General features: G+C 46.6%; 1 protein-coding gene across 4 annotated transcripts in view; it reads right to left on the reverse strand.

Annotated features, from left to right (window-relative positions):
• The window catches only part of LOC115073684 (signal transducer and activator of transcription 5B), a 226,170-nt gene that overhangs the window by 47,791 nt on the left and 155,269 nt on the right, over positions 1 to 23,110 (reverse strand). For all 4 annotated transcript variants that reach the window (XM_029572300.1, XM_029572301.1, XM_029572298.1 and 1 more), the window contains 2 exons: positions 21,860 to 21,949; positions 6,963 to 7,137 (listed from right to left, as the gene is read on the reverse strand). In XM_029572300.1, coding sequence (XP_029428160.1) covers positions 6,963 to 7,137; positions 21,860 to 21,949 — 265 coding nt within the window. The remainder of the gene's footprint in view (positions 1 to 6,962; positions 7,138 to 21,859; positions 21,950 to 23,110) is intronic.

A 23,110-nucleotide genomic window follows, 5' to 3' on the forward strand; every position in this document is an offset into this window, starting at 1 on the left:
TCCTCTGTATGACTCCATGGTGAGAACGCACCTGGAATACCATGTGCAATTCTGGTCACTTAAAGGTAAAATTTCCTCTTCTAAAGAGTACTGTGTTCCCGACAGAGAAGGCACAATCCACATCTGCTAGGAGACGGAGACAGACTGAATGGCTGAGGTCACTGCAGGGGTATATCTAGGGTGAAGTCAGCTTTGAAACCTGTCTCCGTCGCCATCTGCTAGCAGGGGAGCACATAACCCATTGGTCCTGAGTCCATCTGGCTACACACAAGGGAAAGGATATAGCCGCACTGGAGAAAGGCAAGAGAAGGGCGACCAAAATGATAAGGGGCATGGAACGGCTGCCCTATGAGGAAAGGCTAAGGAAGTTAGGGCTGTTCAGTTTGGAGAAGAGATGACTGATGGGGGATATGACAGAAATCTACAAAATCATGAAAGGACTTGAACAAGTTAATGTAAATCGGTTATTTACTCTCTCAGATAATAGAAGGACCAGGGGGCACTCCATGAAGTTAGCAAGTAGCTCATTTAAAACAAATCGAAGAAAATTATTTTTCTCTCAGCGTATAGTTAAGCTCTGGAATTCATTGCCAGAGGATGTGGTTACAGCAGTTAGTGTAACTGGGTTTAAAAAAGGTTTGGATAAGTTCCTAGAGAAAAAAAATCCATAAACTATTAATTAATAAGCAATAGTAGCCTGAGATTTATTTAATGTTTGGATACTTTTTTTTTTTGAATGCACCTAAAACATGCCAGCATACGTTTATAAAATAGATGGAGAAAATGTGTGTATCAAAACATACGTGTGTACTTTAGGAGCAGAAATAGTTGGTATTTTACAAGCTGTGTAGCTCCCGCTGCACAATCTATAAAATACTAGCATTAATCTCCATTTGTCCACTTATGCGTGTAAATGCTGTACCGCAGATAGGTTTAAAAGTTAGCCTCTTTACATTTTACATCATCAGATCTCAACTTTTACTTATTTTTTTATGTCTTAAGCAGGCAAGAGCAACTATACGTATGCATGCATGCATGTGTGTGTAAATGGATATGCGGTGAATAATAAAATCTTCTCAGCTATGCTGCAGTTTTGTCAGTCCATTCTATATCATGGGGTTATCAGGTGTGCATGTGTCTGTAATTAATTTCTTGTGTTGTATGCTTGTAATTTAAGATTCAGAATAACTGGAGGCTTTGAAAAGCATGGGCAATTGAAAGAAAATGACAGTAATTAAAAAAGAAAAAAAAATGTAATGAATCAAAGAACCAAAATGGATTTTTTTCCCCTTGACGTTACACATGCATGACATCACTAGCAGCCCTAATTACATGACTGGGACCCAGAATAAAAATAAGATGCTGGATGGACATTACATGCTGGACTGCTTTTCCTCCTCTTCAGATGAGCTTGCAGGAGACAGAACCCTGCTCTTTCCATATACCATCACCCCCCATCTGCCACAGGCTGCCAATGGGAACCAGCAGCACCAACAGGGTGAGCAAAAATCAAGTTGGTTGGTTGATTTTTTTTGCACAAACTCCCCAGAAACTCAAATCATTCAGAATGCGGGGACAGCCAATGTAACCCTGATATTTAAAAAGGGCTCCAGGGGTGATCCAGCAAACTGTAGACCGGTCAGCCTGACTTCAGTGCTGGGAAAAATCATGGAAACTTATGGAAAATAAAATCACAAAACATTTAGATAGACATAGTTTAATAGGATACAGCGAGCAAAGATTTACCCAAGGGAAGTCTTGGCTCACAAATCTCCTACATTTTTTTTGAAGGGGTGAATAAACATGTGGAAAAATAACCCATGCTATAGTTACTCAATGTTAGGTTCCATATTAGGAGCTACCACCCAAGAAAGAGATCTAGGCGTCATAGTGGATAACATATTGAAATTGTCGGTTCAGTGTGCTGCTGCAGTCAAAAAAGCAAACAATTTTGGGAATTATTAGAAAGGGAACGGTGAATAAAACTGTGTACAGTTCTGGTCGCCGTATCTCAAAAAAGATATAGTTGCGATGGAGAAGGTACAGAGAAGGGCGACCAAAATGATAAGGGGAATGGAACAGCTCCCCTATGAGGAAAGACTAAAGAGGTTAGGACTTTTCAGCTTGGAGAAGAGACGGCTGAGGGGGGATATGATAGAGGAGTTTAAAATCATGAGAGGAATAGAACGGGTAGATGTGAATCGGTTATTTAGTCTTTCAGATAATAGAAAGATTAGGAGGTACTCCATGAAGTTAGCATGTGGCACATTTAAAACTAATCGGAGAAAGTTCTTTTTCACTCAATGCACAATTAAACTCTGGAATTTATTGCCAGAAGATGTGGTTAGTGCAGTTAGTGTAGCTGTGTTTAAAAAAGGATTGGATAAGTTCTTGGAGGAGAAGTCCATTACCTGCTATTAAATTGACTTAGAAAATAGCCACTGCTATTATTAGCAACAGTAACATGGAATGGACTTAGTGTTTGGGTAATTGCCAGGTTCTTATGGCCTGGATTGGCCTCTGTTGGAAACAGGATGCTGGGCTTGATGGACCCTTGGTCTGACCCAGTATGGCATGTTCTTATGTTCAAAAGTGAACCAGTAGATGTGGTGTATTTGGATTTTCAGAAAGCATTCAACAAAGTCCTTCATTAGAGCTTCTAAGAAAACTAAAAAGTCATGGGATAGGAGGCAATGTCCTTTTGTGGCTTGCAAACTGATTAAAAGCAGGAAACAGAATAGGATTACATGGTCTGTTTTCACAGTGGAAAAAGGTAAAAAGTGGAGTGCCTCAGGGATCTGTACTTGGACTAGTGCTTTTTAATATATTTTTAAATGTTCTGGAAAGGGCTACGACAAGAGAGGTGATCAAATTTGTGGATGACACAAAATTATGCTGAGTAATTAAATCTCAAGCGGGTTGAGATAAATTGCTGGAGGACCTTGTGAAACCAGAAGACTGGGCTTCCAAATGGCAGATGAAAATTTTTTTTTTTTGCAATTAGAATTTTATTAAGTTTGTCAAAAATACTATACAGCGCAAGGATATAACTGACAGCTACAGTACAGAAGTAAATCCAAAAGGTATACATTAAATCCATCACTGTTCCCAACCCTCCTCCCCAAGAGTTCTCTAGGTTCAAAACAATAGTACAGATAATAGAAATAGAATTCAACCCATAGAATCAGTACCACTTCATAGCTATTTATAACCCATCAGAAAGAGACACTCGCTCGCTACTTAGTGGGCGAGCCAACTGCAGAACAATTCCTGCTGGGATCCCTAGGTAAGCAATGCAGGCCGTGATGATGCTACCCACAGAATGACGAAGTAAATGCATCAGACCTAAAGGACTTCCATATCTTGTGGAAAGTTGTTACTCTGTTATTTTTGGCTGCTGTGAGAGCCGCTAGCCTACGAGTTTTGGAAAGTTTGACCAGAACGTCCGAAAGCCCTGGAGCACTCTTAGATTTACAATGGGTAGCAAGTACACTATGAGCAGCCAAAAACAAAAAACATGCAGACAGAATTTCTGTTGAAATTTATTCAGCCCTGGAAATGGGACATTAAGAAACACCACTTCAGCTTCCAGGTGTAAATTGGTTTGTAAGGTATCATTTAACCAAATCAATATGGTCTTCCAAAAGATAATTTTAGGGCACAGCCACCCTATAAAAAAATAGGAGCCAGCAAGGCCGCACTTTCTCCAGCACAAATTTGATTGTTGTGGAAATATTTTACGTAATTTCTCCTGAGAGAGGTTCCATCTGTACAGCATTTGAGGCAATACTCTTGTAATCTGGCAGAAATGGAGCACTTACTGGCATTTTTAAAGATAACGTCCCAAAGTTTTGGGATCTAGTCTTCTTCGTCACTGCGGAAACTGAAGCATCTTCGGCGCCCGCAAGAGATCCAAAGTGTCTTCCGGCAATGGATACAGCTTCTCCGTGGCTCTGCCAACCTTCAAACCTGTCTCTGGAGACTCCCAAAGCCCTAATTCCTTCACAGACTTGTGGAAAGGGAATGCCTTCGCTGGCCCCCTCATGCCCCGCATCATCTCCCGCCATGGTCCAAATCAGCCTGGGGCTCTTTAATGCCCAGTTCATTTAGAACACATGGTATTAAGGGCCACAATTCCTCCCAGCGAAAAAGGCAGACCCCCCTTCGGATCATCTCCCTCCACCGAGGGTGCCTGCTCCCGAGTGTCAAATCAGGGTTCGTGCTGCCCAAATGAGGTTCTAACCCAGATGGATCACCAACCAGAGGATCATCAGCCTCTGAAGTCTCAGAGCTATTACCTGTATTCCCCGAAGGCAACTGAGGAGCCAGCACTCTCAGAATTCTGGTCGCCCCTCCAGGTCGAGCCGAACGCAGCCTCTTGGCCATAACTGGCTCCTGCAGGTCCACTGGCTTGAGAGGACGAAGTTCAGCTGCCCCTTTTTGCCAAAAAAAGCCTTATGCAAAAAGCAAAACAAAATCTGGGGAAATATCCCCTGATTCATCTGGAACCTGCTCCTCCTCCCCCAGCAGAGGATCCCAGGACCTCTGGGGCTCTGAGGGGCTTCCATTTGCGGTGACAGAGGTAGAAGCAGGGCAGCGTCCTCGCAGGCCCTATCAGTCATGGCAGCAAAAGAAGATAAAATGGCTGCCGTTCCTGCCGAAATCAGGAAGGCACCTTCGGGCTGCTCGGCTCCCCCCACACTGTCCGCGGAGGATCAATGATGTCCAAGCTCCCTTTGCACTCCCCGAACCACCTTCTCCCCCGGAGACGCAGCTGCATGGTTGAGAAATTGTTTTTTGTTTTCTTTTCTTAAACAACTGCCGCACAAGCTCGCCCACACCAGCGCCACCAAAAGCCAGACCTCAAGCGCGCCTGATGTCCCTGAATTGGAATGCCACAAAAAACGAATGATGCACCCGACCAGCACCACAAAAAGCCAAAGAAAAACTGTGATGCTTTTTTTTTTTTTTTTTAACTTTATAGAAAGATTTCCCTTTTGCAGCTGCAGGCTCCGGCTGTCCAGTTGTAGGACAGAGGAGAGGGAACTGGCCCTACCAGTTCTCTCTCTCCCCTCAGCGGGTCAAGGATCCAGACAGACCCAGGGGTTTCCAACCCCTCCCACTCGTCTGCTCCTCTACCTAAAAGGATAGCCACCACCAGAACCTACTAACCTTCAGCGAGGGCTAAATAGTAATCTTTGTAATTATTTATTTTATTTTCCTCAGACTGCAGGATTGGCACCACTTTCCATCTGCTGGAGACAGAGAAATACTGAGGGACTGCAGGTGGCACACCAAGTTAAAGTGACAGTGTCAGTAAAACTTTCTGTCTCCATCTGCTGGAAGGGAGGCAAAACCCAGGAGTCTGGACTGATCTGGGTACATACAGGAAAAAGGCTGCTCAACCCACCAAGCTCCCTCAGAGGCAGGAATGGACGTTTGATCAGCGCACCGAGGGTCAGAGACCAGAAGGGGAAGGGAATCCCTCACTCCTTTTTTTTTTTCTTTACTCTTTACCTGAGCTCAGCCCGTCCTGGCCAAGTATAGAGTCAGTCTCCAGCTGCAGAGGTTGAGAGCAAAGGCCTTCACTGCCATGCTCGGCTTCCTGCACCCACTAGCCTTTCAGCTGTTTCTCTCTCTACAGCTAAGTCATGCCAGAAAACCAGCTACCGGAACGAGGCACTCTGAGGGAGGATCTGCAGATATCATCTCAGGAAAACTCGAATGAGGGAGGGATCATAAGATATCACCACAGGAGAACTGGGCGAATTAATTTCCTTCTTTTCTCCTTTAAAAAAAACTTTTTAAGCAATCACCAGTAGGGAGATGCACGTCCATCATCTGCTGGAGACAGAGAATATTTGCAGGCTGTCAGAGCAGGGCTACATATACCATGACATCAGCTTTGCTCCATTTCCATCTTCTGGTAGAGTTGCATAACCCACTGGTCATGGATTAACCTGTCTGAATGCTAATTAAATACACTTTACAGGGGGTCTTTGGAACTTCTTTGGTAATGTTGTCAGTGATCAGGCAGCAGAATTTTCTTCCTCCTGCTTCCCAGAATCTTGTGTTTGCCATTGGATGTCATGTGAAGCATGCCCCAAGAATCAGACTGTCTACTAAGCGACTGGAAATTAATAGCATCTGCCCCACGTGCCACAGCAGCAATACTGAAGGTCAATTCTCTAATCCTCATCCACTACCTTCAGTCCATTTAAATCCAGAGTAATAAAAAAAAAAAGTCAGTAAGCAGACAGCAAGAGGAACTATTTTCCTGGATAAATACAACAACCTTTGATCATTCTCCTCCCTTCATCAAGTAACTGGCGCAACATTGAGCTTACTTTGTACTGACCATGCCTCTCATCAGCTCAGCTTTCTACTTCTTTTTCATTATGCAAAACTTGCCAGTAAATTAATTTGGTATTACCATAAAGTCAGCTAGCACCTACACATTCAAGAAATCCAAAGGTTCACTTTTATATTTTTTTGGACACGGCCATTTCCTGCTGCTCCATTGGGCTTCTCACTCATCTAGAATGAGGCTTGGGATTCGGCACCGTAAGCCTTCACTCACAAATCACACAGGGATTTCCCCCATCCCCCCCCACCTTTTTTTTTTTTTTTTTTTTTAAACACCCCTTTCCCAACTAACTGAGCCCAGTCACTGCGACGGTAGCCCTCAGCTGGAGGCTCCTTCCAGAACCCCTGCAAACACGGGTCGTAAATCCAGCCACTAGCTGTCACCTTCCCTCTCCCCCAAAAGGGGCTGAGAGCACAGCCTCTGCAGCATCCCCGGCTTTGGCCAGCAAAGAGAGCAGGAGAGCTGCACTGGGAATCGAATCCGGAGTGCAGTGCTGCCACCAGGCCGGACCACGTTTAACATTTTTATAAAGTGGTGGGCTGGCCCACCCCATGGACCACGCTGGATCTCTGGGCTTGCTTTCTCCACCCCTTACCTTGGATTCGGAGGTTTTCTTGGTACTGGATAATGAAGTACTCTTGCGTCTGCTGCAGCTTCTTCAGCCCGCTTTCGGTGTCCTGGGTTATCAGCCTCAGCTCCTCGAACGTCTGGTTGATCTGCAGGTGTTTCTGGGACATGGAGTCCACCAAGCCACCCACTGGGGAACTGGACTGCAGAGAGACACAAAAAGCATTTTTACTCCAGCTAATATACATGTATCACCATGAAATTGCCACTGTATATTTATAAAATGCTTTTCCAGCCGGGGAGTTCAAATTATATTACAGATAGTGTGTCATTTCAAGACAGCACAGTAATTATATTTATCATGCAACTGACTCCATAAACATTTGGTGCAGTAGCTTTACCTAACCATTGTAACATAGCTAACTGTATCTTAGTACAGACCAAGCCTAAGTAGTGCAAAGGCGTTGTGTAAATATAAATATCTGAATACAGACAGTGCAGTAACAAATTCAGAAAGGGAGGAATTAAAATAAAAAAAATTTGGATGAGGGCAAAGAATCCCTAAGTTGTGAAGAGTGAGGGGAAAGTCAGGGAACCGACTGGTGCTATGGATTGCGCCGGGAAAGATTAGTGAGGGTCTTTACATGCCATCATATTTTCTGCTGCGAGGATCTGCCGCCTTGCCTAGCTGAAGTTGCAGAAGGGGAAGCCATTCCCTTCCCCTGTAATGCCTACAGCCGGCTGTAGGGGGCGGGAATGTGACAAGAGAAAAGCCAGGGCTGCTCCCCTACAGGCTGTGTTTCTCAAGACCTTTCCCATATTTCTCATCACATGCACAGTGGTTGTTGACTGTATTTATTTACAGGCATCCTAGGTTTCTTATTTTGAACTCTTCACCACCAACTAAGCTCTCCCTTCTCTCCTCCCTGCCACCAGTAGGCTTTACAATTTCTGAAAATGTAAACGTGAAAAGTTGTTGTCATATTCTATAAACCAATGACTAATTTTTCAATCAGATTTTTATTTTTTTTTTACAGCTTTGGCAAATGGCACATTAGAATTTCAAATGCTATGTTTAATGCCATCATCCACAGAACATGTCAAATATAATGTAGGGTCTTATATGAAAGTCAAAAGATGATGGGCGGGGCAGATTCTAGTTAGCTGTGCTAGTCACAGATCCTCTGCAGGTTAAGACACCTTAACCTGCAAAGGAGAAAAGTATATGATAGGACACATACACACACACACGTCCCTTTTTCAATGATTATGGCCTTCAAAAGAGCATCATGTATAGAGAGTTCTCTTTACCAGCCCACCAGTTACATCACACACCTAATTTCTGGCCTAGAGGTTAGAGCAATGGGCTGTGAACCTGGGAAACCAGCACTCAAATGCCACTTCTTCCACTGGCCTTCCTTGTGACCTTGAGCAAGTCACTTTATCTCCTATTGCCTCAGGTACCCACTAGGTCAGCGGTTCTTAACCCTTTTCCCCATCGTGACGCGTCCACGCTCACAAATGACACACTGCTCATTATAATCCACGGCAGAAATTAAAAAAAAAAAAAAAAAAGAAGGCCCAATATTACTTTTATTGTTAAGAATGACACAAGGGAAAGATAAGTACACTCTCTGAACAGAAATTACATAAATAGTAAACCTCCCACAACAGAACAGCGCAACTTCCAGCACTTAAATAGTAACCACCTTACCTACAAAAAGGAACATTGAAAATATTACACCAGGCCTTAAAACATCAATACCAAGTCAGGCTGCTATAGAGCCCTACACACAAACTTCACACCAGCAGAATCCCTCACCTCATTCACATGCGCAGACTCTCACCTAACAAAGAATAAAGAGACTATAAAGCATAAACAGAAACATGCAGACAAAAACTGAACTGGAAACTGCAACAAGCCAGAGTGACTGTATGCAGTGTGAGAAAGGAAAAAGAGAAACACCACCAGTCCTTATAAAACAAATTAAGAACCCTTGATTGGACGCGCGTTTTCGACGCGCTAGCGTTACCCCTTATTCAGTAAGGGGTCGAAAACGTGTTTCCAACCCCCCCCCTCCCCGAACCTAATAGCGCCCGCAACATGCAAATGCATGATGGCCCTATTAGTTATTCCCGCGCAATTCAGTAAGTAAAATGTGCTGCCAAGCCGCACATTTTACTAAAAGAAATTAGCGCCTACCCAAAGGTAGGCAATAATTTCTACCTGCTTTTCTGTGCACCCTCCGACTTAATATCATGGCGATATTAAGTCGGAGGTCCCGAAGAGTTAAAAAAAAAAAAAGGGAAAAAAAAATTTGAAGTAGACCCGCGGCTCGCGGGTTGAAAACCGGACGCTCAATTTTGCCGGCGGCCGGTTTCCAAACCCATGGATGTCAGCGGGCTCGAGAACAGACACCGGCAAAATTGAGCGTCGGCTGTCAAACCCGCTGACAGCCGTCGCTCCTGTCCCTAAAGAGGCGCTAGGGAAATGCTAGTGTCCCTAGCGCCTCTTTTTACCTGTTTCTACCGCCGGACCTAATTTGCATACTGTATCACGCCGGACCTAATTTGCATACTGTATCGCGCTGTATCGTTCTGTGAGCACGCTAGGAGAGCGGGCATTCGCCTGCTCTCCTGTGGACTTTACTGTATCGGCCCGATTGTTGTGAATTAGGAAGGGGGGTGGGGGGTTGCTTGCAACTTTCTCCTCTCTCTCAGTCACACACAAGCTCTGTCTCGCACACACAGGCTCTCAGTCACATTCATAATCACATGCTCCTCTCTCTTTCACTTACGTAGGCTCTCAATCACCCAGTTACACACAGGCTCGCTCTCTCATACACCCAGGCTCTCTCTCTCATACATACACATACTCTCCCTCACTTACACACACAGGATCTCAATCACATTCATAATCACATGCTCTCTCTTTCACTCACGTGGGCTCTCAATCACCTAGTTACACACAGGCTCGCTCTCTCATACATACACATACTCTCCCTCACTTACACATACAGGATCTCAATCACACTTACATGCCGTCTCACACACACACACACACACACACACACGCTCGCTTGCTCGCTCACTCATTCTCTCCCCCCACCGAAGAACAACTAGTGGCAGCAACAGCCTCCTCTTTTTCCAGCCCTCTCGGCCTCGAGAAGAGAGACCCATTGGCCGTGGGGGCTGACGCTGCTCCTCTTTTTGCTCCGGGCCGATGCTGCATGCACTTGTACCTAGCATGGACTCTTCTTCCCGCCTGCGCGGTCGCTACACACAATTTCCTCTTCTGGGCAGCAAGAAGAAGAGAACATGCTGCTAGTACCGCTGAGTGCTTCTTCCAGCTCTCCTGCCATGTTCCGCCCGGGCTATCGGCATTTTAAGGCCGGGCGGAGGAAGAGTTCACATCTTGCTGGGGAGGCAGGGGACCGGGAAGTGTAGCGATACACTGGCTGAGAACCGCTGCACTAGGTTGTAAACGTTTTGAGACTGACTAAATTGGGAAAGGCGCCTAAGACATCTCTAAGATTAGACTTGTGGGATAGTAAAGTCTATGAATTAGTCACCTTGGAGCACATGACAAATGCATTAAAGAAAAATTTAGAGTTGTATGATAATGTATATGGGGAATTATTTGATTTGGAGGAGGGGGCTCTTTGCTTTAGAGTTGGTGGTAATGCCAAAAAAGGGTCAGTATTTGGTGAGAATGAAGCGGTACGCCTTATGTCGTCTTGGATCATGATATGGAAATACCAGTGCATTGGTAAGGAATTTGGATACTGTCAATGTAAGTTTATGCCTTACAAATAAAAAGTTATTTAAGAAATTGGAAAGGCTGTCTAGAAATGCAAAACTTATTATAGGGTTGGTGGGGAAATGCTGCTTTTAGCAAATTTTGCTTACCTGTAACAGGTGTTCTCACAGGACAGAAGAATGTTAGTCTTCACATATGGGTGACATCACAGGATGGAGCCCAATCACGAAACACTTTAGTCAAAGTTTCCAGAACTTTGACTGGCCCCTAATGGGCATGCCCAGTATGGCACTAACCCTGCAGCCAGCAGGGGTCCCCCTTCAGTCTTATTTAAAAGCTACAGGCAGTGCCGAAAAATAAAATAAAACACTGCAAACACCGGGGGCGGTGGGCGGGTTTCATGAGGACTAACATCCTGCTGTCCTGTGAGAACACCTGTTACAGGTAAGCAACATTTGCTTTCTCACAGGACAAGCAGGATGGTAGTCCTCACATATGGGTGAGTACCGAGCTGAGGATGTCCGAACATGCACCAAGTGTACCCAAAGGTGTGCAACAGGCACAACAACTGGGGTGGAATTTGGTAGAGGGCATCCTGAACCCCACCAGGTAGGCGGAAGGGTGTTGGTACATCACGTTGTAAATAGGTTACGAAGAACAGACTGGCCAAAGATGGAATCTTGTCTTCCGGCTTTGTCCAAGCAATAGTGGGCTGCAAAGGTGTGGAGAAAACTCCAGGTGGCAGCCCTGCAAATGTCAGGAAGCGGCACCGATCGTAGGTGTGCTACTGAAGTCGCCATGGCCCTCACAGAGTGTGCTTTAACACGGTCTTGAAATGGAATGCCCGCTTGCTGACAGCAAAAGGATATGCAGTCCGCCAACCAGGAGGAGAGAGTCTGCATACCCACAGGCTTCCCTAACTTGTTAGGGTGGAAAGAGACAAACAATTGAGTGCTTTCCCTGTGGGCAGCTGTACGGTCTAGGAAGAATGCTAGAGCCCGTTTACAGTCAAGGGTATGCAGTATAATGGATTGATTAATGTGAATCTCCGATACTACCTTAGGCAAGAACTTAGGGTGAGTGCGGAGTACCGTCCGGTCCTGCAGAAGTTTAGTGTAAGGCAGATATGTAACTAGGGCCTGAAATTCACTAACTCTGTGAGCTGAAGTGATTGCTAGAAGGAAAATCACTTTCCATGTGAGATAGCGAAGATCACAGGAGTGAAGAGGCTCAAATGGCGATTTCATGAGCCGACCCAAAACCAGGTTGAGGTCCCAAGAAGGGGCCGGAGGACGCAGTGGAGGCTTGAGGGTGAAGCAAGCCTTTCAGAAAACATGTTACAAGGGGTTGTACTGATATAGGAACATCCCTGATACCTTTATGGAAGGCGGCTACCACACTGACATGCATTCTGATGGAAGAAGTCTTTAGACCTGACTCTGATAAATGCCAGAGATAGTCCAAAAACTTCATGATTGGACAGGAAAAGGGGTCAAGGGACTGAGAAGAGCACCATGACGTGAACCTTTTCCATTTGTAAGCTTTTCTCGTGGAAGCCTTCCGTGAAGCAATCAAGACACGGGAAACTGGTTCAGAAAGGTTAAGTGGCTGAAGGATTAACCTTTCAACATCCATGCCGTCAGGGACAAGGCATGAAGATTGGCATGGCGGAGGCATCCATTGTTTTGAGTGATCAGAAGCGGGTCCATTCCCAAGGGAATTCGCCTGCGAATGGAGAGAGCCTGCAGTATTGGAAACCACACTTGGCATGGCCAGTGAGGTGCTATCAGGATCATGGTTCCCTTGTCCTGACATAACTTCACGAGAGTCTTTGAGGGAAGAGGAAGTGGAGGGAATGCGTAGAGTAGACCAGTTGCCCACGAGAGGGAGAATGCGTCTCTGGGCTGAGAGTGTTTGCTGCGAATGAGAGCAGAATTTCTCTATTTTGCGGTTTTGAGGAGACGCAAAGAGGTCTATCTGAGGATATCCCCATTGTTGGAAGATGGAGTTCGCCACCGAAGGTTGAGAGACCACTCATGCGGTTGAAAGATGCAACTCAGCTCGTCTGCCAACACATTGTCCACTCCTGGCAAGTAGGTGGCCCTGAGGTACATCGAATGGGAGAGAGCTTCCTCCCAAATCTGTGCAGCTTCCTGACACAGAAGGAAGAAGCCTGTGCCTCCCTGTTTGTTGATGTACCACGTGGTCATCTGGTTGTCCTTCTGGATCAGGATAACTTGATTTGAGAGGCAATCCTGAAATGCCCTGAGAGCATATCTGATTGCTCGAACCTCCAGGAAATTTATTTGGTGTTTGGCTTCCTTTGGAGACCAAGAGCCTTGTGTCTGCAGATTGGCCACATGGGCTCCCCATCCGAGGTTGGAAGCATCGGTGGTGAGAATTAATTGAGGGTTTGGAGCCTGAAAGGGCAAGCCTTGGAGGAGATTGGTCTGATTTTTCCACCAGGCGAGAGACTGACAGAGTGTGTCGGTGACTTGGACAATGGTCGACAGGGGCTGAATGCTTTGAGTCCATTGAGACCTTAGAGTCCACTGCATGACTCTCATGGCCAAACGGGCCATTGGTGTGACCTGAACTGAGGACGCCATGTGTCCCAGGAGGATGAGAAAGTGGTGTGCAGTCGCGGAGTGCTGAGACTGCAGGTGGTGTGCAAGAGACGAGAGTGAAAGCTTGCCTTTGAGGCAGAAAAGCCTTTGTCTGGAAGGTGTCCAAGTCTGCCCCAATGAACGACAAGGTTTGAGATGGGACTAAGTAGGATTGTCGTACTTGACGAGAAATCCTAATGAAATTACATAGAAACGACGGCAGAAGAAGACCAAACAGTCCATCCAGTCTGCCCAGCAAGTTTTGCACTTTTTTTTTTTTTCTCTCATACTTATGTTACTCCTGGCTCTTAGTAACCTTTTGGTTCTATTTCCCTTCCACCCCCACAATTAATGAGAGAGCAGTGTTGGAACTGCATCTAAGTGAAATATCTAGCCCAATTAGTTAGGGGTAGCAACCGCCGCAATAAGCAAGTCACACCCACGCCCACCTGCCCACCCAGACTAAATAATTCAGTCCTTGTTGGTTGTTGTCTGTATATAGATCCACATTTCTTCATTCCCCCTGCCGTTGAAGCAGAGAGCTATGCTGGATATGCTTGAAGTATCAGTCTTTCTCCCCTGCTGTTGAAGCAGAGAGCTATGCTGGATATGCATTGAAAGTGAAGTATCAGGCTTATTTGGTTTGGGGTAGTAGCCGCCGTAACAAGCAAGCTACTCCCCGCTTTTTTGTGAATGCAAATCCTTTTTTCCGCATTTCCTCTTGCAGTTGAAGCTTAGAGCAATGTTGGAGTCACATTAACCCTATGTATGTTTATTGAATAAGGGTATTATCTCCAGGTAGTAGCTGCGAACCACCCACTCTTCATTCATGTCCTCTAGACTTTATGGATCCACAGTGTTTATCCCACGTCCCTTTGAAGTCCTTCAGAGTTCTGGTCTTCAGCACTTCCTCCGGAAGGGCATTCCAGGCATCCACCACCCTCTCCGTGAGGAAACACTTCCTGACATTGGTTCTGAATCTTCCTCCCTGGAGCTTCAAATCGTGACCCCTGGTTCTGCTGATTTTTTTCTGAAGGAGTGTGTAAGGTTAGATTGAGGGATGACAGAGCAGCTTGCTGAGTGGGAGCCCTGATTAACCAGTCGTCCAGATAGGGGTAGACGTGAACACCTTGGGTCCTGGGGAAGGCTGCAACTACTACAAGGCATTTTATGAAGACTTGGGGCGCAGATGCCAGGCCGAATGGAAGCACTCAGTATTGATAGTGCTTGGGGCCTACTAGAAACCTCAGGTATTTGCGATGAGATGGAGTTATCGCAATACGAGTGTATGCGTCCTGGAGGTCCAGAGAGCAGAGCCAGTCTCCTCTTTGTAGAAGAGGAAGAAGCGAGCCTAAGGTTATCATCTTGAACTTCTCTCACTGGAGGTACTTGTTGAGGGCCCGTAGGTCCAGGATAGGTCGAACGCCTCCCGAGTTTTTGGGGATTAGAAAGTACCGGGAATAGAACCCTAGGCCGTGCTGAGAGTAGGGTACTGTTTCTATTGCCTTGGACTGGAGGAGGAGGGAGACCTCCTGTTCCAGAAGGATGGAGTGATCGGATGTTCTTCACGTTGGTAGAGGTGGGGAGTCCGGTGGAATGGAGAGAAAGTTCAGGTGGTAACCCTGAGCAATTATCGCTAGTACCCATTGGTCTGAGGTGATTGAGTGCCATATGTTGTGGAAGTGGCACAATCGACCTCCCACTGGTATGTGAGGCAGTGGAATCTGGCTGCTGCTCTCTAGGTGGAAGTCAAAAGCCTGAAGCAGGCCCTGGTTGAGGAGCTGCTTGTGGTTTTTGTTTACGTGTTTGACTGTGCTTTTTGAAAAGATCTCGTGGAACAGGATCTATAGTTGGTGGTGGGTAGGACTTTTTCGGGCGGAAGAATGACTTTTTAAGAGTCCTTTCTGAAGGGCTGTTTAGAAGAATAGTCCGAAGGCATCAGAGAGAGCTGTCTTAGGGTCCTTAAGTTCCGCCATGGTCCATTGAATCTGTTCTCCAAACAGATTATCTCCTACACAAGTTAGGTCAGATAACCTGTCTTGTACCTCAGGGCAAAGGTCAGAAGACTTGAGCCAGGCCCACCTTCTTGCCGAAATAGCAGCTGCAGATACCCTAGTGGCAGTATCAAAGATATCATAATATGATCTGATCACATGCTTGCCTGCCTCAAAACTCTTGTTTACTAGGATTTGGAGCTGATCTTGAAATTGCTGAGGCAGGGAGTCCGTCAAGTCTTGTATCTGCTTAAAAATGACCCTGTTATATTGGGTCATATAGAGCTGATAAGCGGCAATTCGGGAGATGAGCATTGATCCTTGGAAGACTCTGTGACCAATGGCATCTAAAAACTTCTGTTCCTTGCCAGGGGGAAAGGAAGTGTGAGGCTTTGACCTCTTTGCTCTCTTCTGTGCAGATTCTACCACTACAGATTGGTGATCTGATTGTGGTTTCTGAAAGCCCGGAGCTGACTGCACCAAATAGATAGTGTCAGCTTTTCTGTGGACTGGCGCAATGGAGCCAGGATGTTCCCAGTTCTTCTTCAGGAGATCCAGAAGAACCTGGTGGATAGGGATGGAGGTTATTACCTTGGGAGCATCCAGGAACTGGAGCAACTCCATCATCTGATGTCTATCATCCTGTTCAGTCTGTAATTGGAAGGGAACCAATTCAGACATTTCCTTCACAAAATTTATAAAGGAAAGGTCCTCTGGAGGAGAATGCTTTCTACTTTCAGTGGGTGAAGGTGGTGAAGGCAAATCATCGGTGTCTGGTTAGGAATCATCAGTCCAGGTATCATAGGGATCAGCACCTGCGCCTCTAGGATGTAGAGGGGGACGGGATGGTGAGATACCTGAAGGTCCTGGTCTAGGCTTCGAAGGAATAATAGGAGGCACCAATGAAGGCATTGAAGGCACCGGCACAGGCATCGAGGGCATCGATGGGTGGCTCGGTGGCACCGACGGGCGAATCGGCACCGATGGTTGGATCGGTAGCAATGGATGTATCGACATTGATGGCTGAGGCAGAACTCCCGAAGGAGGGATGCGAAACGGTGTTTCTCCTCCCGGTGACAGAGTGAGCGGGGAGGGCACCAGCGCCATCGGTGGAAAAGCGGCTATGAGCGCTTCCATCCTGGAGAGCAGCGGTGCCAACGCTGCTGGAATCGGGTCGGTGATCGGTTCCGCAGTCGGTTACCCGGTGTCGGTGCCGGAGGAACCTGGAGTCGTTGCATCGCCTTGTCAATGGCCTCCTGAACCATCTGGTCCAGTTCTTCTCGAAGACCTGGAGCAAGCAGCCCCGGCTCCGGAACAGAAGAAGGAGGCAGAGGCATAGCTGGAGGGACCACCGTTAAAGACGGAGTCGCGGCTCCCGATACCCTGTCGGGTGAGGGATTGCCTCAGTCACCTGGTCGCTGAAAAGTTCGGTGCCTTTTCTGGACGGGGTTTCTTTGACGGCGGCTTGGACGATGGCGAGGTCGATGATTTTGCTCCCTCGATGGTCCAAGACTTTCTATGCTGGTGGCGATGTTTGTCTCTACGATCCCCTCGGTCCTGAGGGGGAGTAGAGGGTGTCGAAGGCCGAGATGTCGTTGATGCCAGACGGTCACTGGCCGGTGGATGATGCTGGCGCGAAGTTGACAGTGCCGGGTCTGACGACATCGATGCAATGGACAGAGTCGGGGTTTGAGCACGGAAGAGAAGTTCCATCTTCTCCATTCTGGCCTTGTGACCTTTTGGTGTCATAAGTGCACATTTGGTGCAGGTCAAGACATTGTGCTCTCGTCCAAGACACATTACTCAGACTTTATGGGGGTCTGTGATGGACATGGTGCGATTACAGTCCGGGCATCGAAGGAACCCAGACACCATGGCCATGGAAATAATTGAGCCACGGTACGATAGACGGCCAGTAGACCACGAGGGCCAAACTCGACGGTAATCGTCGGAAAACGGGTAAAAACTTACCGGAGTACCGCGGCTTGAAAAAGTTCGAGGAGGGACCCCTGTAGGGCGAATTAACTTTTACTAATTCCGTGAGGAAAATTCCTGTCAGGAATCTCTGCAGAGCTCCTTAACAGTGAGGCTACTGCTGCGCGGAAAAAAGAAGACTGAAGGGGGACCCCTGCTGGCTGCAGGGTTAGTGCCATGCTGGGCATGCCCAGTAGGGGCTAGTCAAAGTTCTGGAAACTTTGACAGAAGTTTTCAGTGATTGGGCTCCATCCTGTGATGTCACCCATATGTGAGGACTACCATCCTGCTTGTCCTTGTCTGTATCTCAACCATGCTGCCTACCCCACTATTGCATTATTCAGGAGGTGCTGATTTGGTGAAGGTCGGATCTGCATGTGTAACTGAGGTGAGGTATTTTACTAGTAGGTAGGGATTTGTATCAATTTTTGTTGCATTTTCTCATTCTCAATAGGACATGCATCTGTGCTGCACTGCTGCCTTTTCATAGAAAGGGCTATTGCTGTTTGAGTTTTTGGAATTAATGTTGCAATGGTATGGAAAGTTTGCTACACATGCTGAATGGTTTTTTTTTCTCCCTCAGGTTTTGTATTTTACAATGCATCTGGTAGTAAAGGAGTTTGTGTTTTTGTTACTGAGATAGAATCAGAATATCTTTTTTATTTAATGAGTTGCATTCGAAATATCCTAGTTCTATTCTGCATACATTGTTTGGGGAGGGGGGAGCGGTAGGGGGGAGTGGATGTAGATTATATGTATGAAAACTATTCCTTACCTGCTAATTTTCGTTCCTGTAGTACCACGGATCAGTCCAGACTAGGTTATATCCCCATTCCAGCAGATGGAGGCAGAAGAAAAAAAAACTTGCGAGGCGCTCGGAATTACCCATGAGCACCCTCTGCGTCCCATCAGTATTAAGAATATCAAAGCAGAACAAAAAACTCAGAACTAACTGATGAATGGATCAAGCAAAACACTCCCAACCAAATAGGGAACTATATACAAGTTGCCCTTAAGGCAAATATTGTATGTAGTCCAAACTTGTAAATGCAAAACCCGAAGCCTTCAAGAAAAATTTGAAACCTTATTAAACCACCGATGGAGCAGGATAACTGTACTGAAAAAGCAAGATAATGGACCAGAAACCTGCTATCGAAAAGAGCGGGTGGGCGTCTGGACTGATCCGTGGTACTACAGGAACGAAAATTAGCAGGTAAGGAATAATTTTCATTTCCCTGTACGTACCCGGATCAGTCCAGACTGTGGGATGTACCAAAGCTTCCCTAAATAGGGTGGGCCCCAGATAGCCCTGCACGAATGACCTGGTCACCAAATGAACCCAAACCCGGTGGTCTAAGATTTAAACGATAATGACGCGCAAAGGTATGCAGTGACTTCCATGTCGCCGTTCTGCAAATTTCTTGAGGAGACACAGCCTGACTTTCTGCCCAGGAAGTCGCCTGAGAACGAAGAGAATGAGCTTTCACTCCGTCCGGAGGGCGTTTCCTGGAACCTATATAAGCAGCAACAATTGCTTCCTTCAACCAGCGAGCAATAGTGGTCTTTGAGGCCTGATGTCCTTTCTTGGGGCCACTCCAGAGAACGAACAGATGGTCCGAAAGTCGAAAATCATTGGTGATCAAGGTAATGAAGAAGAACTCACTTAACATCGAGTCGCCGTAGCTCCCTAGAGACTTCTTCCAGAAAAGCTGATAGTTCCACCGACTGATTGAGGTGAAAAGAGGATACCACTTTCGGGAGGAAAGATGGCACCATGGTCAGAGAGACTCCTGAATCCGTGAAGCGTAAACAGGGCTCCCTACAAGACAGAGCTTGCAATTCCGATATTCTGCGAGCTGAAGAAATAGAGACTAGGAACACCATCTTTAGAGTTAAATCCTTGAGCATAGAATTTTTCAGCGGCTCAAACGAAGGAACACACAAAGCGCGTAACACCAGATTAAAATTCCACGAAGGACACAGAGCACGAACCGGAGATTTCAAATGCTTTACCCCTTTCAAAAAATGGGTAATGTCCAGATGAGAAGCCAGAGGGGTCCCATCCATATGCCCTACGAGCGAACTAAGGGCTGCTACCTGAACACGAAGGGAATTGTAAGCCAAACCCTTGCTTAGTCCACTCTGCAGAAAAGAAAGAATCTGAGCCACAGACGCCCAAACGAGGAGCAATCCCTCCGGACTCACACCAACACTCGAAAACTTTCCATAGTCGAACATAAGAGATTGAAGTGGAGGTTTTCCTGGCTTGCAAGAGAGGAAAGATTACTTTCTCTGGATAACCTCTCTTCCTCAGCTGTCTCCTCTCAAAAGCCAGGCCGCAAGACAAAAGCGATCGGCCTGGTCGAAAACTATGGACCCTTGACGAAGAAGCCGGGGAAGATGACCCCGGTGAAGCGGACCGTCCACTGCTAGATTGACTAGGTCCACGAACCACGGCCTTCGTGGCCACTCTGGAGCCACCAGAATCACTGCTCCGCAGTGAAGTTCTATTCTCTGCAGGACCTTTCCCGCTAGAGGTCATGGAGGAAACACAAAGCAGAACGTCGTGAGGCCAGGGCAGCACCAGAGCATCTACGCCTTCTGCCCCGTGCTCTCTTCTGTGACTGAACAAGCGGGGTGCCTTTGCATTCTTTAGTGTGGCCATCAGGTCGAGATGGGGAAAACCCCACCACCATACTAGAAGTGACACTGCCTCTTTGGATAACTCCCACTCTCCGGGATCCAACCTCTGCCAGCTTAAGAAATCCGCTTGCACATTGTCTACTCCCGCTATATGAGAAGCTGCCAGTCGCATGACGCTATGTGAGAAGCTGCCAGTCGCATGACGTTCTGCCCATGCCATGAGCTTGTCCGTCTCCCGAGAGACATGTTGACTCTTCGTTCCCCCTTGCTGATTGACGTATGCCACCGTGGTTGCATTGTCGGATAGGATCCGCACCGACTTGCCGCGCACCAAAGGGAGAAACTGTTTCAGGGCCAGGTGGACCGCCCGGGTTTCCAGCCGATTGATCGGCCATGTCGCTTGCACTGAGGACCAGTGACCTTGCGCCACCTGAGATTGACACACCGCCCCCCAGCCTAAAAGACTGGCATCCATGGTAACGACCACCCACTGCGGCATCTCCAGGTCCACTCCGCTGAGCAAATGATCCAGAGAGAGCCACTAGCTCAGACTGTCCTTGGCCAGATCCGGGAGCGGCAAGAGAGCTTGGAACTCCTAAGACACTGGCTTCCAACGGGAGAGCAATGTCGTGACCCGGGCTCCCCGCAGACGGAGCATCGCATCCCACGCAGCATGTGGGAAGAAAACAGCTGACAGAAAAACTCCCAAAAACAGCTTCAGTCAGTAACCGCCAAAAGAAACTGAGGTAAAGTAATTTCCCCTTTAAAAACCACGCTGGCTCAAGTAATACTTTTAGCATTTTTTTTTTGTTTTGTTTTTTTTTTTAATAGCTGAGGAATGTCGCCTCTCAGCCTTACCAGTTCCGAGGAATGGCGCCTCTCGGGTGAGCCGGTATTCAAATAGAGGGAGCGGCTGGACCACCAGCTTGCACCCCTAAGAGCCAGGAACGGAATAAAAGAAAAGAAAACAAACACCTACCTGAGAATAAGAAACTATTCTCATGGCCAGATAGAGATGCAAGCTGTAAGGCAGTCAAAAATAAACTGAGAGGCCAACTTAGCTTAACACTGTTCTGAGAAAACTTAAGGGTTTTTTTTTTGTTTTTTTTTAAACTTGATCCATTCAAAGGAAAAAAGAGAGAGAGAGGGAAAGAAAAAAAGAGAAAATAATATTCTAACTTTCCCTGAAAAAAATGTATCAATTTAGGTGGGAGCCGCAGCATCAACAACCTTCATCTACTGGAGACAGAAGAATACTGATGGGACGCAGAGGGTGCTCCCATCAGTATTCCGAGCGCCTCACAAGTTTTTTTTTCTGCCTCCATCTGCTGGAATGGGGATATAACCCACAGTCTGGACTGATCCGGCTACGTACAGGGAATTATATTTAGCCCCGTGACTGTCAAGTGTTCAGTGTGTCACGCCTGTAAGCATTATCTCCCAGGTGTATCCCAATAGAAAAAAAGGCTGAGAACCACTGTTATAAAGTATCAGTGTTGCAATTTTTAAATATTGTCATTTTGTGTGTGTTATGAATGTTTGTTGTGTGATCCACACTGAACAGATATATATCTTGGAAGTAGCAGAATGCAAGACTTTTAATAAACAAACTATATAAGTGCATGTGAACGCAGCATTAGCAGTTGGTCAAACAGCAACAAGAGGCCACCTTTTAGGGTCTCTCTCAGCCACATGAGATTACTGCAGTGTTTTGTCCCATACACTGGAGAAAAATTGGAAGAATACTGTAATATCATATGCCATGCACAACAACCCTCTGGTGAGAAGGAAGGAGAGGCACCATACACGATGGATCTTTCCATGAGCCCGATGGGAAGGACTATGAAGACAATGAGAATGTCGCCTCCTCGGTGAAAGGCAGCCAGGAGGAATCAGAGCGGTGCGAGATCTCACAGGTCAAGACAAAGAGGAAAATAAAGGCACTCACATTTGTGGCCTCTCGTACGAGCCGCTGTTCGTGGTACAATATGTGTCTGATGCATCGGACAAGTTCCATTGGGCAGAGCTCATATGTATTCTGTAAAATGAAAGGAAAATGAAGACAGCACGCAGGTGACCAGTTAATGCTTACAGAATAACTAACATAAGAAATTGCCATGCTGGGTCAGACCAAGGGTCCATCAAGCCCAGCATCCTGTTTCCAACAGAGGCCAAACCAGGCCACAAGAACCTGGCAATTACCCAAACACTAAGAAGATCCCATGCTACTGATGCAATTAATAGCAGTGGCTATTCCCTAAGTAAAATTGATTAATAGCCGTTAATGGACTTCTCCTCCAAGAACTTATCCAAACCTTTTTTGAACCCAGCTATACTAACTGCACTAACCACATCATCTGGCAACAAATTCCAGAGCTTTATTGTGCATTGAGTGAAAAAGAATTTTCTCCGATTAGTCTTAAAATGTGCTACTTGCTAACTTCATGGAATGCCCCCTTCCCAGCCTCAAGGTCTGAAGGGATGTCTCCTCCCAGGCAAATCCCTCAGTACCAAGGACTGGCATTAGTCATGCTGGAGGACCCAGGGGAGAAACTAAGGAGTAGGGCCCAGCCAGTGCTGTGAGCTTTGTCAAAGGGGCCTTTCTGGTGCTGTGGACCCAGACAACCACCCCGCTTGCCCACATGCCAAAACTGGCCTTGCTTAGCATCAGCCTTTATGGCTGGTAGGGGCCACCACCACAACAGAAGCAGGCGCCTTCCCTCCCTCCATGGAAATCAAACCTGTCACCTCAACAGCACATCCCAATCCCAGCCAGCTCCAATGGACAGCACTCAAACCACAGCTTTCTGCATCACAGTGCACCACAAGGATGGTTGTCTGTAGGCATTTTGTCTTAAAATAAAATACAATAAGTATCTTTTAAATAATCTTTTAAGAAAAGGGTGATGAGGTTTTGTACATCAGAGGCTGGAAGTTCTGTTGCCATGTGACAGCCTTAAAAACTCATGTTCCAAGGCATGGGACGGGATTTTTGCAGCTATGCTTGTCCCGGAGAAAAGCAGGTTGTTGCAGATTGGACCACGATCCTAAAATAAATATTGTGGGTAGGCGGGCCTCTACATGGCATCAAAGGCTCATACATAAAACTCCAGATGTTTCGAGTGTTTTTCCAAGGAAATGTCATCGCAGGTTGCAAAGAACCCACTTTGCTAAGCTAACAGCCCCGCAGTCTGTAGAG

The sequence above is a fragment of the Rhinatrema bivittatum genome, chromosome 12 (genome assembly GCF_901001135.1).
Source record: "Rhinatrema bivittatum chromosome 12, aRhiBiv1.1, whole genome shotgun sequence".
In the NCBI taxonomy this organism is placed as follows: domain Eukaryota; kingdom Metazoa; phylum Chordata; class Amphibia; order Gymnophiona; family Rhinatrematidae; genus Rhinatrema; species Rhinatrema bivittatum.